The 16,501-nt window shown below is 53.4% G+C and overlaps 1 protein-coding gene across 1 annotated transcript in view; it reads left to right on the top strand.

Moving 5' to 3' along the window:
* The window catches only part of OSBPL10 (oxysterol binding protein like 10), a 305,042-nt gene that overhangs the window by 281,664 nt on the left and 6,877 nt on the right, over positions 1-16,501 (top strand). The window contains exons 8-9 of the mRNA XM_042954884.1: positions 4,575-5,052; positions 15,921-16,107. Coding sequence (XP_042810818.1) covers positions 4,575-5,052; positions 15,921-16,107 — 665 coding nt within the window. The remainder of the gene's footprint in view (positions 1-4,574; positions 5,053-15,920; positions 16,108-16,501) is intronic.

The following is a 16,501-nucleotide window of genomic DNA, read 5'->3' as shown; positions in this document are numbered from 1 at the left end:
TTAACGAAAAGTATGTTACCCTGCCCAAAACGTTCAGGATGCTGGTTTTGAAAGCCATTGACCTGATATTCTGTGCAAAGCACCAAAAAGACAGACCAGTAGGCGACGGAAGAAGAAATGGTCATTCCACCTCCAGTCCATTCTCTTCCATCTTTCCAGGTATTCTGCTTTTTCCAGATCTGACAAAGCAGCAGCATCATTTCCAAGTGGAGAATATATACCCAGTGGGTTGGATTTGCTGTTGCCTGGGAGACCACATTCCCTGAGTCTGCAGTTCTGGGAGGGTTGTCTCTGAAAATTGATAAGTTCTGGGGCACCTGAGTGGCTCCGCTGGTTGAGCATCCGACTCTTGATTTCTCAGCCGACTCTTGATTTCAGCTCAGGTCAGGATCCCAGGGTCGTGGGATGGAGCCCCACGTCCGGATCCACTCTGAGCATGGATCCTGCTTAAGCTTCTCTCTCTCCCCCTGCCCCTCTCCCCGATTCATGCTCTCTCTGTTTCAGATTAAAAACAAAATCTTTTTGGATCCGTTGTCAGATCCTGCATCCCCAGTAGAGCCTTTTCTCTTTTCCCTCCGCCTTTTTGCCTCTTTTCTGGTCTATGAGAGCGCTACAAATAGTACAGGTGACTTCAGGTAACCTTTGCCTCTGTTCGCTGGTTGTTAACATTTTGCTGCTTTGCCTTTCTTCTTCCTTCTCTCCTCTCTCCCACTCTCTCGACTTCTGTCTTCCTCTTCTCTCGCTGTGCAGCCCCATATACCCACCTGCGTGTATGAGCGTATGTCTGTTTTCAGAGTATGTTGGCAGATGTGACGGTTCTGTCCCCGAGTATCCCCCGAGGGCGAGGACATTCTCCCACACGTCGCACTTGGCACACCCGGGAAGTGGAACATTGATGCAATACTATTTCGTGTATGCCCACGGGACAAACTTCCCAGATCGTCCCAGGAATGCTCTTCATCCCAAGGAGCATTGGCGACGCCGTGAGGGAGACATGTGGGGGTGCGGTGAGGGTGTGAAGGAGGGGTTGTTGGTTTAGCCTCGGGAGCAGGGGCTGTCAGAAACAGCTCCGCAGAGGAGGTCACCCTTGAGCGGAGTTCCAGTCTGTCACTTAGACAAGGCAGGAGGAGGGCAGAAAAGGGAAAGAGGACTGAGTGTGCGGGGTGGGGAGGGGGGAACGGGTACTTGTAAGGGGAGGGCTGGGGGCAGAAAGTGAGGGATGATGTCCCACTAGAGGGATGTGAGGGCCAGGCTGGACTTCATTTATCTCTTGTAGAGATTCAAGAGATGGGTCTGGTGATGGTGTGGAGAAGAAATCAAGGTGGGCCTGACAGAAAGTTGGAAGGCCAGTTAGGAAGTCGTAGCTGCACTCTTCCAGGCGGGGGCGCTCTGCTTGCGTTTCTTAACTGCCGATGGTCTCCCTCCTGGTGGTAATTAACACTCACGATAGTTTTTGGATGGGTGGATTGCCCAGTCATTCCGGGAAGAGTAGAATGGACTAGGGAGTGGGGCCCATGTGCCACTTCCTGCCCCCTGCTTATGACAGTAGATGAGGTGGCTTGGGGTCTCAGTTTGTCCAGTGAACTCTTAACCCCCCTAGTCCACTGAGGGAGAGAAAATGCTCCTGTTGGCCCGAAGCAGATAATCGTGACGTGTCGGGTAATGGGCAGAACTTTGGGTGGCAGTTGGGAGCTCAAGGTTCCTGCATGGTGCCTTCTCTCCCCGCTGCCCGTCTCTGTCCCCTCACCTGTGAGACCATGGCATTAGACTCCATCACCCTGAGGGTCCCTTTCAGTTCTGATGTTAAGTGATCTGGAGTGACGAGTGGAGTTCTTTTTCCTATTGATTTGTTTTAATCCCTTAGCCCCCGGAGTTCAGAAATGCTAAGTTGGGGGAATTGCCTTACATTCTCGCCCTTTTCAGAAGTACATACCGAGAGAGCAACCACTGTGGGCAGTTCTCTCCTTGTAATTGCTTTTTTTTTTTTTTTTTAATGTTTATTTATTTTTGAGAGAGACAGCGTGAGCAGGGGACGGGCAGAGAGAGAGGGAAACACAGAATCCATAGCAGGTTCCAGGCTCCGAGCTGTCAGCACAGGGCCTGACACGGACCTTGAACCCAAGGACTGCGAGATCATGACCTCTGCCGAAGTTGGACGCTCAACCTTCTGAGCCACCCAGGCGCCCTTCTTTCCTTGTAATTTCAATCTCGGCTACAAACTCGAGAATTCTCCTTGTCGAGAGCTGAAATTGTGGCCAGAGAAGCCCCGGTCCACAGGTGCAGAGAAAGGTGCAAGTCAGGGACGCGGAGTCCCCTTCATGGGAGTTGTGTCTGTCAGGGCTGACCCCCCTCCTGGTAATTCTGCCCTTTCCCTCCTCGGTTCCCTCATGATCACAGCGTCCTGCCAGGGAAGGGAGCGGGCAGGAAATGGAGCCGTTTGGGGAAGGCCTGGAGGTGCAGACGTTTGTGGCTTCTTTTCCTTTTTAGTTGGTTTGGCCTCATCGGGCGTCTTTCCAGGGCTGCGTAAATCCGCAGTCCCTGCACAGGCTGTCTGGCGGAGCTCCCGGGGGAGACTTTGGGCAGCTCTGGGGGCAGGAGAGGGAGCGACGATGAGTGTCTGGGGCAGCTTCTGCCTCCCCTTTACTCTGCCATTGGTCACCTGCCTGGAGGGAGGCCACGGGGAGAGTGCGGCTGCCTGGTCCCCCGAGGGCCCCACTGGAAGAGCAGACGGAGGACCTGTCCCCACAAAAGACACAGGAAGTAATACCGGTGGCATCTGAGCCAGAATGGACTTTCGTATGGCCCAGCTCAGGTCCTCCAGCAGCCAGATTCTCGATTTCATCAAGTTTTGGCTGAAAGAAAACGAGAACATCGCCATTAATTTGCATAGCTATCTCTTAAATAATGTTTTTTTTTCTTCCAGTATATTGTAAGAGCAAAGCAGAAAGATACTGAGGAAAGAATGTAAAAATCACTCCGTTCTGACCCCAAGAAATACATGGTACCATTTGGGGTCTTTTTATGGCACGGAGATTGTGTAACGTGTCGAACTTTCCAGCTGGCTGCTTTTTACCTAACGCGTGTACATAAACTTCCCTCTGGCATAGTGTGGAACGGAAAGAACAGCGTTAATACAGATGCCAGTGTCACTTCCTCAGTGGGCTGGGCTTTCTCCAGTTGCCACTGAAATTTCTGTGCTTTGATCTCCTGTCTGCCCGTCTGTCTCTTCCTCTCGGGACATCTCGCTTCCATTGTATCTCCTTCTTTTGCTGGGAAGCATCTGAGCCAACTGAGGCGGGGGCAGGGTGGCAGATCTGTAAGCCTTCTGCTGTTTGTGGTCAGTGAATGTTTTCTCAGCTGGGTACTATGTGAAGGAAAGACAGACGCAGTCACGCAGTCACGTAAGGAGGGAGCGTAAGCCCGCCCTGTGGCCTTGAACCGGTGTGGCTCCCCACCCCCGTCTCTCTCGGAGTCAGGGAGGAGCCATGGCCAGCCCTCTGGCTTCAAAATCCTGTGACTCCCTACGAGGAGGAGAACGTGAGATCGTCCGGGCTGTGCCCGGCCGCCACGTGGGTGGAATACGGATACCCTTCTAACCAAGTCACGTCAAGTTCACCGTAGAGCACGAGAGACAGGCTTGCTCTGTTCCGCATGTCAGCGATAGTAACGAGTGATCTGCTTTCCAGACCGGTTTCAGAATGTCCTTCATTTGCTTTGACCGACCTCCTCCCTGGGGCTGTATGGGCACCTGAGTGACCGCCTGGATCCATTTTGGATCAAGGAGGAGTCTCTTTGTCTCGTCCCATCCAGATCTCTCCTCCTCTTTAGTGGTGGTGCTGAAAACAGACCCAGGAGTGGCCGCCGTGCCGGTCCATTTACCAGAAGATTCCGTAGTAAGTGCCAGCCCACTTCTTTGTAACTTCCGCTTACTTCTGCTGGCCCAGCCTTGCACGGCAGCCTCCATAAATGGCCCCTCTGCTCCACGACAGCTCTCGGGACATTTGCTTGCTAATCGGCCTTGCCTCCCAGAGACCTGCTCCGCCTTGATCGTGTCGGGATTTATACGCTACCCTTTGAACCAAGGTCTCCAGAAGCCACTCTTAGGGATGCTATGTGCTGGTCTACTTGGACCCCCTTTGATGAGGTGCCAACAAGCGCCCAGTATCCATGTTTGTGGGGAGGCACTGAGCACCCCCCTTAGTTGTGCCCGATGTCGGGAAGCAAAGAAAAAAGCCCTTCCGAGCTCTCTTCCTCACGGGTGTAAGTAACGAGGAGTAAAAGAGGGTTTTGTGTGGCCGTGGTGGAGAGGGAGGCAGAGACCGCTGTTCAGGTCCAGAGGAGCAGAGAGGAAAGCCTGTCAGAACCGTCTTGTCCGCGACGGTGGGTGGGCGATGTGCCGTCACCGCGGCCACGTCTCATTTCTCTGACGTCGTTTCCCCTGGCTTGTCGTTGGTACGCGAATCAAAAGAAACCGTTCCCTGGCTTAGGCCGTGATGGCTTTGCGGATGGCGGCTGCGGCCTCTCTCATGCAGTCACAGGGACTCCTGTCTGACTTTGTCCCCTTCCGCATGTAGGTGGTGCTTCCCACGTTCATCCTGGAGAAGCGATCCTTGCTGGAGATGTATGCCGACTTCATGGCGCACCCAGACCTGCTGCTGGCCATCACTGCCGGAGCCACGCCAGAGGAGAGAGTCATTTGCTTTGTGGAGTATTACCTCACAGCCTTCCATGAGGGCCGCAAGGGGGCCTTGGCCAAGAAGCCCTATAACCCCATCATCGGCGAGATGTTTCACTGCTCCTGGGAAGTCCCCAAGGACAGGGTCAAGCCAAAGAGGACTGCCCCCCACTCTCCCGCTAGCCACGAACACCCGATGGCCGAGGACCCTTCCAAAAGCTACAAACTCAGGTTCGTGGCTGAGCAGGTGTCCCATCACCCGCCCATCTCCTGCTTCTACTGTGAGTGCAAGGAGAAGAGACTGTGCGTCAACACTCACATATGGACCAAAAGCAAGTTCATGGGCATGTCCGTGGGGGTCTCCATGATAGGGGAAGGTAAGCCACGTCGTACATTTGATGGAGCTCGGCTCTTCCGTGGGGACGTCTGTATACTTGAGGATGATTTTGTGTGCGGACCTATTTTTAGTTTGTTTTGCAGTTGAGGGTGAGTGGGTGCTTGGGTGGTAAAGAGGGATAGGTTTTGTTATTTTGGGACCAGGGCCTGGTAATTTCCCAGTGGGGCCAAGGTCACGGGCTAGATGGGACACACCTGGATCTTTACACGTGATGCGTGGGGGGAGGGGGGGTGCCTTACATATATTTTTATTTTCAGCTTTGAGTGAATATTAGAGTTGGCTCCAAACCTGTGAAAACACGTTTTTGTTCGTTCTCCCCTGTGTTTTGGCTCACAGACAGTAGGGATAATAGTGCTGCCTCTTTCAAATACCGCTCCTAAACATTCCCAAGGCAAATCTCTGGATTCTGCTAGGGATTCTGAAGCAAGAAGAGTGTAACCACGCCACTTGTGGATCGCACGTTCCTGTTTTAGCAAATAAGCTGTGCATGAAGTTCTTCATTGTTTGAAGAAACCTGTAATGATGCTTGTTAAATTGAAATGTCTGTGCCCCTGGTCCTTCGACTTCTTTCAGCCCCAAATTCCTTTGAGACTCTGAGGCTAGAGCCTCTCTTCTCAGGGAAAGAAAAAATCCAGCACGAAATTTAGTCTTCAGGCGGCACATGGCTCCTAAGAAGCCCTTCCGAACCCCATGAGATAAGAATACGTTTCATTCACCGAGGACATTTTTATTGAGCACCTGCTATGCCAGACATTGCGTTAAGAGCTGGGGATACTTGTCGGAACAAAACAGACACACACAAAACATCTCTGTCTTTGTCAAGCTTCCTTCCACTCTACCTACTTCTATTCTACTTGGAAAATAAAATTACGTAGGCCGTGTTGGGAGGTGTTACGTACTATGGAGAAGTACAAAGCAGGGGAGGGACCCGGGAGCAGTGGTGAGAGGGCAGTGGAGCCTTAGGAGGGGATGGGATGGCGACTGGGATGGCCTCACGGACAAGGTGACATTTGAACAAAGCCCCGGAGCCGGTGGCGAAGGACGAGCCTCGCTGATGATCTGGCCACGGGGGGAAGGGTGTGCGCTGCGGGAAGAACAAGACAGAGGCCCAGAGGCAAGGTGGCCCCTGGCATGTGGAAGACAGGCAGCTTATGGGGCTGGAGCAGGCAGGGAACAGGGGTGAGGTCAGAGTGGTGACTGAGGCCAGATCACGCAGGGCCTCAGCGGCCCTCGCGGGGAGTGTTGGCTCCTGCGCTAAGTGAACTGCAGAGCCGTTAAGGGTTTCGACAGAAGAATACCAGGATCTGACGCGTCATTTAGCAAGGTTGTCCCAGCTGCCTGTTGAAAATAGATCATAAGAGGAGTAAAGGTGGAAGCAAGGAGACCAGTTAGGAGATGATGATAATAACCCAGGCCTGAGACGATGGTGGCCTGGACCAGGGCGGAAATGGTGGAGGAGGTAAGACGTGGTGAAGGTGTGGATGTATTCTTTTTTTTTTTTTAAATATGATGTTTATTTTTGAAAGAGAGAAAGCACTAGTGGGGAGGGACAGAGAGAGAGGGAGACACAGAATCTGAAGCAGGCTCCAGGCTCTGCTCTGTTAGCAAAGAGCCCGATGCGGAGCCTGAATCCACGAACCACAGGATCATGACCTGAGCCGAAGTCGGACGCTTAACCCACTGAGGCACCAGGCGACCCGCTGATGATGAATGTTCTTCTCCCCGTGACGTGCTCTTTTGTGGGAGTGCAGCATTGCAGCCATTTTCCAATCAGGACAATCCCTATAGGAGATTAGTTTGTCTAGCTTTGATGGCTGCCATAAGAGAGGGAGTGGTGTCGGAAGTGGTCTTCTTTCTTAAGAAGGAATTGTTCCCGACGATGACAGGACCACAGAAGCTTAGGGCTTAACAGATGATTCGTCCATCTTGCAAACCCCCGCATTCCCAGCGCTATGGCAGGAGACCCCGGGGCGGAGATGGGTGAAGGGAGTGAGCGTGGGGCTTCTGCTTCCTTCCAGCTGCGCCTCACTTTACAGAAGAGGAGCCTAGAGAAGCCACTTGCCCCGGGGGCACATGTGTGCCACCCACAGTAGACACCCTCTGTCACCACGAGCTGGCGAGGGGGGTTGCAGGAGGGTGCCGGCCTCTCCGTGAGGCAGGGACCTTCTGTCAGTGACTCACCTCTGATCTGTGGACCAGAAGTCAGAATCGGGGGGGGGGGGCCTGGGAGTCACAGGAGGCCACCAGCCCAGAAACAGAGGGGGTGGAGTGGGCAGCAGATGGAGCTGTGGCAGAAGGGTGCCTCCAGGGGCATAGCCGGGGCCCTAGAGGCCTGTCTCCCTGAAGCTGAGGAGACAGACTTGACTCAGATGTGCTTCCGGAGGCCGAGGGGTAGGGGAACGAGATCCAGTGTTCCCTCACAGGCCTTCCTTGGGATCGCAGCGATCACTGTCGCTCTCAACTCTCGTCTCTCCCCATGGCCTGCGACAGGGAGCTGCCCCCGCGTAGGACTGTTTGGGTTAAGGCCACGTGGCGGGTCCCAGCAGGTGCGTTGGCCCCCGGGGCCGTGGGCTCCCCAAGCGCCGTGAGCAGAGGGCTTGGGGCCCAGCCCACGGGGGAGCCCCTGCTGCTGAGAGCAGGGAGCCCAGTGCAGGCTTGCGGGGGACCCCGCGTGGGAGGCCTGTGTTTGCACGGATTGCACACTTGGGCGCGCAGTGAGAAATGGGAGTGGCGTCGACCTTGGCGACCTTGGGTTTGACTTCTCGGGGGCTCTGTATTTCCACAGGTTGCCAGAGGCCCCCCCAGCGCCCCAAGGTTGGTACTGGCGAAGTCTTCCCTTTTATTTAGAAGCCAAAAATCAGTGTTCAGGAGGTTCATTTCGTCCTGTTTGATTTCCTTATCCCGAATTTCCCACGTAACGAATTATTCAAGGATGAAACACGTTTGTTTAGAGAAGGTGGGGTGTGGAGGAGGTTCACGCCTTCAGTGCACCCTTCCCGCCCGCGTGTGTAGACCACCTGTCTCAAGCGGGTTTACTTGCTTATCTTTACGGGGGCGGTTCAGAGAGGCCGTGGTCTGTTCATTCATTGATCCGTTCATCCGTCCATTTGTGAAAAGTGGTGCCGGGCACGCGGCCGCGACGGGGCCAGGACAGAGGCCCCTGCCCTCAGCCGCCGTCCGTGCACGCGTCACAGAAAACGAGGCACGTGCGGGAAATGCGCAGTGTGACCGCTCACTGGCACCGAGGAGACAGAGCAGGACAGGGTGAGAGGGTGCGGGGTGCCTGGTGGGGGGGTGCTGCCGTTTTCGACAGGACAGACCCCAACAAGCTGCGGCCTTCGAGGAAGGGCTTGAAGGAGGTGAGCAAGGAGCCACGGGGATGGCTGGAGGAAGGGTGCTCCAGGCAGAGACAGCAGAAGGCTCAGACACCCGGGGCAGGAGCGGGAGCGTGAGGCCGGGGTCTTCTAGAAATCTCGTGGAGGCTCTGTGGCTGGGGCACAGGGGACAGGTCAGGGAGGAGGGGCCCGATCACGGGGGCGCTGTGCGGGGGGCGTGGGAGGGCTCGGGCTTTTACCTGAGTGAGGTGGGGGTCCGTGGAGGGTGGACGTGGCTTTGGCAGCCTCCCCAGGGCCGCCGTGAGGACAGACGGGGCGGGAGGGGCGAGGGCATGGGGCAAAGCTAGGGGGAGACAGACGGGTTGTCGCTTTTCTCTTCCTCCCTCCTACACACACGTACGTCGAGTCTGTGATTAGCCAGCGTAAGTGCTCAGTGACGATGGTATCTTCGGATGAGCGTATTTTCGGGTACAGAAAGTCTGTTCGGGTTCCTTTCTGGGGACTCCCCTGCGCTCCGCAGAAATGCCTGCTGCCGTGTGTCGAGGCAGCGGAAAACCACAGATGCTTAAATAATAGTGCAGGGCAGGGGGCCCCCCAGTCTCTGGGCCCCTAAGCAGGGATTCTTGACATTGGACGAAGATCTGGAAATTTTGCGTAAACGTGGAGGTTTGCAAATCTAGTGATTGAGGAATTCTTTGGTCCGTGAAGCTCCATGTCTTGCCAGCCATCCACCTGAGGGGTGGGCCGTGGTGAGGACGGGGGTGTAGAGCCGTGTGGCCGTCCCACTCCCTCCCGGCACATCCTGCTCCCCTCCCCGCTGCGTTCTCTGTTACCCCCGCTCTGTCCTGTGCTGCTGGGGCTCCTCGCTTCACCCAGCAGAATACGTGGCCTCCGTTCATCTCTTCTGGAACTTCACTTGAGAACGGTGGGTCCTTCTACCCCCGCGATGCCCCCCACCCTCCCCCCTGAGGTGAACAGACATCTTCACTTGCTTCTACTGTTGGTGGCTGTTGAGTGTCAGTGTGTCAAAGGATAGGCCTCTGGTGTCTCAGGGGGTTCACTCCCCTGTTCCCCACAGGTGGCCGATGGGGTCTGGGGCCTCTAATTCACTTGGCACAGCCGTGGGTGCACTGGACAAGGCTCTTCGTGGGCGGGAAATCCTAACGCCCTCGCCATCCCTGAAGCGGAAATAGAATGTGCTGCTCCCACGTCTCCTTGCTTGGAAAGTCTACGTAGAGCTTCTCAGTGGAGTGCTGAAATCAGAAAGATGTAGAGAGAGGCTGTACAAGGGCCCTCCCTGGATATAGTCCTTCCTGGTCACCCAGTGTATTCCTGCTGTGGATGGACCTGGGAAGGGTCCGGGGACCGTTGGCTCAGTCTTGTGAGGCCTTAAGTTTCCCTAGATCCTTTCAAGCAGCTACATCCATCCCCCTTTTGTATTAATGAAATATGCACTCCATAACACCCGCGATCCTCGTTTTTCCCAGAAAATACTTCTGAGAATCTCCACATTTCGGAGCAGAAGGTTGTAGTTCCTATACTCAGAGCCCCTTTGTTGGGGGTGGGTGTGGAGAGTCAGGATGTTTTACTTTTCCTCACTTATTCGTTTTTTTAATAGAGAGAGAGCCAGAGCTCACAAGCAGGGGAGGGGCAGAGAGAGGGAGAGAGAGAATCCCAAGCAGGCTCCACACCACCAGCACAGATCCCAGTGTGGGGCTCGAGCTCATGAACCATGAGATCGTGATCTAAGCCGAACGCTGGTGCCCCTCCTCACGTGTTCTTTATACTGATCTAGCACGTTCCATAAACTTGTTGATTGGGCTTGAAGTAACAGTTTTTTCATCTCCCTCATTTTATTTTATTTTTAAGTATTTATTTTTGAGAGAACACAAGCAGAGGAAGGTCAGAGAGGCGGGGGGACGGAGGATCCAAAGCCGGATCTGCACTGAGGGCAGCAAGCCCAGTGTGGGGCTTGAACTCACAAACCAAGATCGTGACCTGAGCCAAAGTTAGAAGCTCAACTGACCGAGCCATCTAGGTGCCCTAGTATTTTTTTAATGTTTATTTTGAGAGAGAGAGGGGAGGGTGGGGGGAGAGAGAGAGAGAGAGAGAGAGAGAGAGAGAATGAGAGCGCAATGAGCACTGGGGAAGGGCAGAGAGAGAGGGAGAAAGAGAATCCCAAGCAGCTTCCACACTGTCAACACAGAGCCCAATGTGGGGGTCAGTCCCATGAACTGTGAAATGATGACCTGAACCAAAACCAAGAGTGGAAATGCTTAACTGACTGAGCCACCCAGGTGCCCTTCCATTCCCTTATTTTAAAAATGAGGGGCACCTGGGCGGCTCAGTCAGTCGAGCCTCTGACTTTGGCTCAGGTCATGATCTCACAGTTCGTGAGTTCCAGCCCCGCGTCGGTCTCTACTCTCAGCAAGGAGCCCACTTCGGATCCTCTGTCTCCCTCTCTCTGTGCCCCTTCCCCCTGCTCGCTCTCTCTCTCTCTCTCTCAAAGATAAATAAACATTAAAAAAAAATTTTTTTTCAATAAAAATGAGATCTCAGGTGGGTCCCTGGAAGTGTTATATGTAAGTAAACACACGGGCTTGTCTTTTAAAGTATTGCCTTTAGGCCGTGCCATATTTGGCTACAATAAAATGCCATCATGCAGTGCTTTATTACTACTTGAATTCACTTAGGCTGCAGCTCAGAGACTGCCTCCCCGCCTCAGGTCCCTCAGCTGTGGCTCTCGGAGCCCCTAGCGGAGACACTGATCAGTCAGCCCTGCGGCTCTGTCCCTGGGGAAGCATGGCCCCTGTGCCCATGGCCCCCCTGTGCCCGTCGCCCCCTGTGCCCATCGCCCCCCTGTGCCCATGGCCCCCCTGTGCCCGTCACCCCCCTGTGCCCGTCGCCCCCCTGTGCCCGTCGCCCCCCTGTGCCCATGGCCCCCCTGTGCCCGTCGCCCCCCTGTGCCCATCGCCCCCCTGTGCCCATCGCCCCCCTTGCCCATCACCCCGCTGGCGCTGTGGGGGAGGGAGCCGAGATGCATTCAGCTGCTCTCGCAGCCGCTGCCCCCCAAACTCCAGAGCTGGAGCCCAGTAACGTGGCACAGCTTCTTGAATGAGTCTGTAGGGAAAGGCAGTTCTAGCGACAGAAGCGACACGTTGGCTCGGTGCTTGTGAGCGCCGACATGATCGGGCCTGCCGACCAGCTCCCCAGAGTGACTTTCTTTGATTCGGTGCTTCCCAGAAGCGGCATCCTACTGGAATATTTTGGTTCCTCAGATTGAGACCGGGTGTGAAATTAGTTTAAATGTATCAGTTGGAAAATCTTGCCTTATGTTTCTAGGTAAATCAATTTGTGGGATTTAAAATGAACATCTTGCAGCTTGAAGACGAACCACGGCGTGGAAGTATTGGTTATTTGGCATTTTTTGGCTTCTCTCAGCCCTTAGGCTCATCAGTGAAAGTTCTTTAATTAGCCTATCTGTAAGTCTAGTGTTAATATAGTCTTTTCTCTATATTAAGGACAGGCTTTTTGTTTTTGTTTTTTTTTTTTTTAAGTTTATCTATTTTGAGAGAGAAAAAGAGCATGAGCAAGGGAGGGGCAGAGAGAGAGAGAGAGAGGGAGGGAGGGAGAGAATCTCAAGCAGGTTGTACACTGTCAGGCTGGAGCCGGATGCGGGGCTTGATCCCAGGAGCCCTGAGATCATGACCTGAGCCGTAAACCAAGAGTCAGATGCTAAACCGACTGAGCTACCCGGGTTCCCCAGGACAGGGTTATTTTGTTTGTTTTTTGTTTCTATTCAGCCCTGAAAAAAGAGTTAGCGTAATGAGAAGGCATAATTGCAGGTGATTTAATGGCAACACACACATTTATGGATATTCAGAGAAGAGCTAAGGAGTGCGGTCTCCCCCCGCCCCCCAGTGCTTTCGTACCCGCTCAGCGTGGGGCTCACTGATTTCTGTGAACCTCAGGTTTGCAGGAGCGTTTTCTAAAGAGGAGGAGGAAGAGGATGCCTCCCACCTATCTCTTGGTCCCCCGTGTGCCATAACCCGCTGCCACTTTGTGATTCGCTGTTTATTCCCAAATGGAATAAATGGAACTCCGAGGTCACCAAGCAAGAGGGTGGCTCTGGAGAGTGAGGAGTAACTAGGATATGAAGCTTCTGGGATTCTGGCTGTGTGTCAGGCTGATGCTTTTAGTGGGCTTCTAGAATCGCCTTCTCCTCACCACAGCTTTGTGAGGTATGCATACCATCATCCCTGTGTCACGGATGAGGAAACTGAGGCACGGAGAGCTTCAGGTTGCCGGGCTGCTGAGTGGGGACTTGGAAGGACCCTCTGAGATCTCACGCAGGTCTTTAAGGAAGAACATGGCATATTCCCCATGTAAGTGTATGGTAAAGAAGATATGAGCTGTATGGTCCTACATCACAAAGTTTATATTTGTGAATGGGGCCAGGAGGAGGCAGCAGGAGGAACTCATGGATGTGTGTGGTCCTTGTCGGAAGAGAGGCTGATGGCAAGATGTGTAACTGGGCGAGAGCCTCCAGGACACTCTCGACTATGGACTGGAAGAGCTCACCACTCGGGGACACTAGAGCCATCGGAGGTACGGTGGTGCTGTTGGGCACACTGGCCACCTTGGAAGGGTTTGACTACCGAGCAGCCCATTAGCACAGAGAGCAGGGATGGGGGCTCGAGGAGCCTTCTTCTCTGGGTCCTGGGAGGCAGGCTGGCTGGGGACTGGCAGCCTCTTCTGCAGGGTCCCAGGGTCCTCTCCAGCTGCCACAGGCTCTGAGGCCATGAGAATGGCTGGCCCTGGAGGAACCAGAAACTTGCGGGTAGAACTGGGCCAGGGAGGGAAATCCAAGGTGACCTGTCTCTTCTCGACTTTCACTCCAGGTCCTTCTTGCCTGTTGGTGTCCTACCTGTGTCTGGTATTAGCTGCGATTTTCCACCTGCCCCAGGCTGTCTTCTCAAGCAACCTAATCTGAGGAAGTCAGGCACAAAGTAGGCTCTGAAACGAAAACTCTTATCAGTTCTGGCCATTTTCCTCCAAGGGTTTGAATCAGAAGAGGACGGACATAGCAAAGTGTACTTCTCTTGCCAGACACAGTGTCCCTCCCTATGTGTGCACAGGGCAGGGCCCTGAGGGACATCTGGAGCAGTCTGCTCTCTGCCAGGTAGGGGGAGGGACAAGGGTCCGCATGAGAGCATTCGATGGCCTGCCGCTTTACTTTTAGGGAGATGCATTAATTCAGTTACGAGAGCTAAGGCCAGTTGGAGAAGCGGGGAGAAGGTGGTCCCTTGTGATGTTCAGTGTATCTGGTGTAGTGGAGCCATGCTATTTGTGTGTTTATGTTACATACGATCAGTTATACTCCTGGCAACAGATTTAAATGCTCTGTGACATCTGTCCTTCAGTCCTGTCCACGGGATTATGAGTGACCCACAAATCTGTTTTTCCCTGATGGTCTGAGCTCGTGCAGTTGCCCACGTTCTTGAGCATCCAGACTCTACTCTGGGAGTGATCAAGACCCCTAAACACGTGTGGGCGTGTCACCCCGGATTTACAGACCAGGTCTCTGTTTCTGTGGATTGGCAGAACTGACTTTGCTGGAGTTAATGGAGAGTGAAGCTGCTGGTTCCAGGAATTTTCTTTCTTTTTTAAATTTTTTTTAATGTTTACTTATTTTTGAGAGACACAGAGAGAGAGAGACAGAGACAGAGCATGAACAGGGGAGGGACGCAGGAGAGGGACACACAGAATCTGAAGCAGGCTCCAGGCTCTGAGCTATCAGTGCAGAGACCGATGTGGGGCTCGAACCCACAAACCGTGAGATCATGACCTGAGCCAAAGTCACATGCTCATCTGGCTGAGCCACCCAGGCACCCCCAATTAAAGGAATTTTCAAAGGCAAGTTGAATTATACTTGTATGCATCTCCACATTGACTTTAGAAACTCCGCATGCATGACTGCTCTCTACGTTCAAGTCCCATCTCTCCTCAGACCCCCTGACAAGCTGGTCAATACTGAGAGAAACACATGTCTCAGTGGACAAATTTTAGCTCTAGTTGATATAGATACTTGTCTAGCCTAAGAGGGAAGTACTGACCAGCCACATCACTTACCCTGAGTTTCCATTTCCTCTTCCTTATTTGAAAATGATAATTATTGCCAAATGGAGTCGTTGGGAGGCCCCCAGGAATGCAGCCAGAAAGTGCCAACACACACGAGCACCACTGACACCACTCCTCACTCTTTCCAGTGGAGGAACAGGGGGCCCAGGGAGGGGACATCACTGACCATGTGTGGCCAAAGGGCAGCACCTTCCTTCCTTAGATGCACAGCGCACCTGATAATTGCCAGACTGGGAATGAGCTGGGACAGAGTGGTGAGGACGTGTACAGGTCGCCGAGCCCCAGGGCTGGAGTGTGGGATGCTGAGAAGGTACCTTACACAGAATAGATCTTGGCCTGGAGCCTGGTTCTTGGGGCCTCTGCCGGCCTGTACAGGCCTCGGAGTAAAGTGAGATGCTGCACCTCCACTGTGGGCACCTGGCCAGCCAGGCCAAAGCAAAGGCTGGATTTCAACCCTTGGTGGCCACTTTGTGCAGCACGTAAACTATGCAACAGCCCTGGGAGTTATGCATTGATAGGATGGTCATGTCAGCCTTTGGGGACTTGATGAACACTGTGGCCCCTTTCCCTAGAAAATAGGGAAACCCACACAGTTTTTCATTGTTCCAGTGGACTGAGACCTTTCTACCCCTAATGCATGGAACCCCCGATTTAGAGGCGGGTTGCTCATGTGGCTAGTGTCTGCCTCAGGTTGAGAGCAGTGTACGGTCTGAGTTCTCTAATTTCATGTGAACCACGAAGGTCTCTTGCTCTCAGGAAAAGGTAAAACTCATTTACATGCTATTTCAAAGTTGAAAAGAAGGTCTGCTGAGTCGGCCAGTCTGCACACCTGTACCTATTCCCTTTCTTTCTGCACATGGGCCCTTCCCTCAGCCCTTTCCTGCTCACCCGGCTCCTTCCCACCACAGCACTTTTGCACAGCCCTCTTCCCTCTGCCTGGAGTATTTCCTTCCTCTCTTTACCTTCTCAACTCTTCCCCGGCCCAAACGTCCCTTCCTTAGGGAGAATTCTATTTCCAGGTCAACCCCTGCCGAAGGTCTCCATGGCACCGGGCACTTCTCTCTCCTGCCTTCATTATAGTTAGTTTTGTGCTGGATTGGCAATTAATGTCCACCTTTTTGTTCTCCTTGAAGGAAGAAAGTGGGTCTATTCACTGTTGTGTTTTCAGCACCTTGGACAGCGTCTGCCCCCCCCCCCCCCCCCCCCCCCCCCGGGTTATGAGATAAATAAGTGGCCAGGGAGTGGCTTACCTTTGCAGAAGTGGGAGACAAGATGTCTGTTGCAGGAAGCTGTTTGGTTTCTCATCTTTATGTCTTTTGATCCCTAACTGCCCTTTTCTTGTGTGTCTGACTGTCCTCCTCTCTCCCTGGAGGTGTGCTGAGGCTCCTGGAACACGGGGAGGAGTACGTGTTCACCCTGCCCAGTGCCTACGCTCGGTCTATTCTCACCATCCCATGGGTGGAGCTTGGAGGCAAAGTCAGCATCAGCTGTGCCAAGACTGGGTACTCAGCGACAGTGATATTCCACACAAAGCCTTTTTACGGAGGGAAAGTCCACAGGTAGGAGGCGCCAGGAAGCCTTTGTCTTTGCCTTATCACAATACCCTTTCTTTCCTCCGTTAGAAGCTTGGGTTCCAGCCATGGGATGAGGTGGAAATCAAGATAAAGCTAAAAGACCTTTTTTAAAAGAGGTACTCTTCTTTTCACCCCTCAACACGGTGGTTTTTTGAGCCCTTCCCACTCTACACTTACAGTGAAATCCTTTGGCGATATATTCACCACACACACCAGCAGAATAGGAAGTGCTTCCATTTGTAATAATAACCTTTCCCTTCCCGGGCCACAGTCTGTTTCTCTGCTCTGAAGCAGTTCCATCTGTGAGCTTAGACACTGCCTGAGAGCTCATTTCATGTTCAGTTGGATCCATTAAATAATCCTGAATCCTGTGTCATCT

This window comes from Panthera leo, chromosome C2 (genome assembly GCF_018350215.1).
Source record: "Panthera leo isolate Ple1 chromosome C2, P.leo_Ple1_pat1.1, whole genome shotgun sequence".
In the NCBI taxonomy this organism is placed as follows: Eukaryota; Metazoa; Chordata; class Mammalia; order Carnivora; family Felidae; genus Panthera; species Panthera leo.
This window is presented reverse-complemented; position numbering and strand designations above follow the sequence as displayed.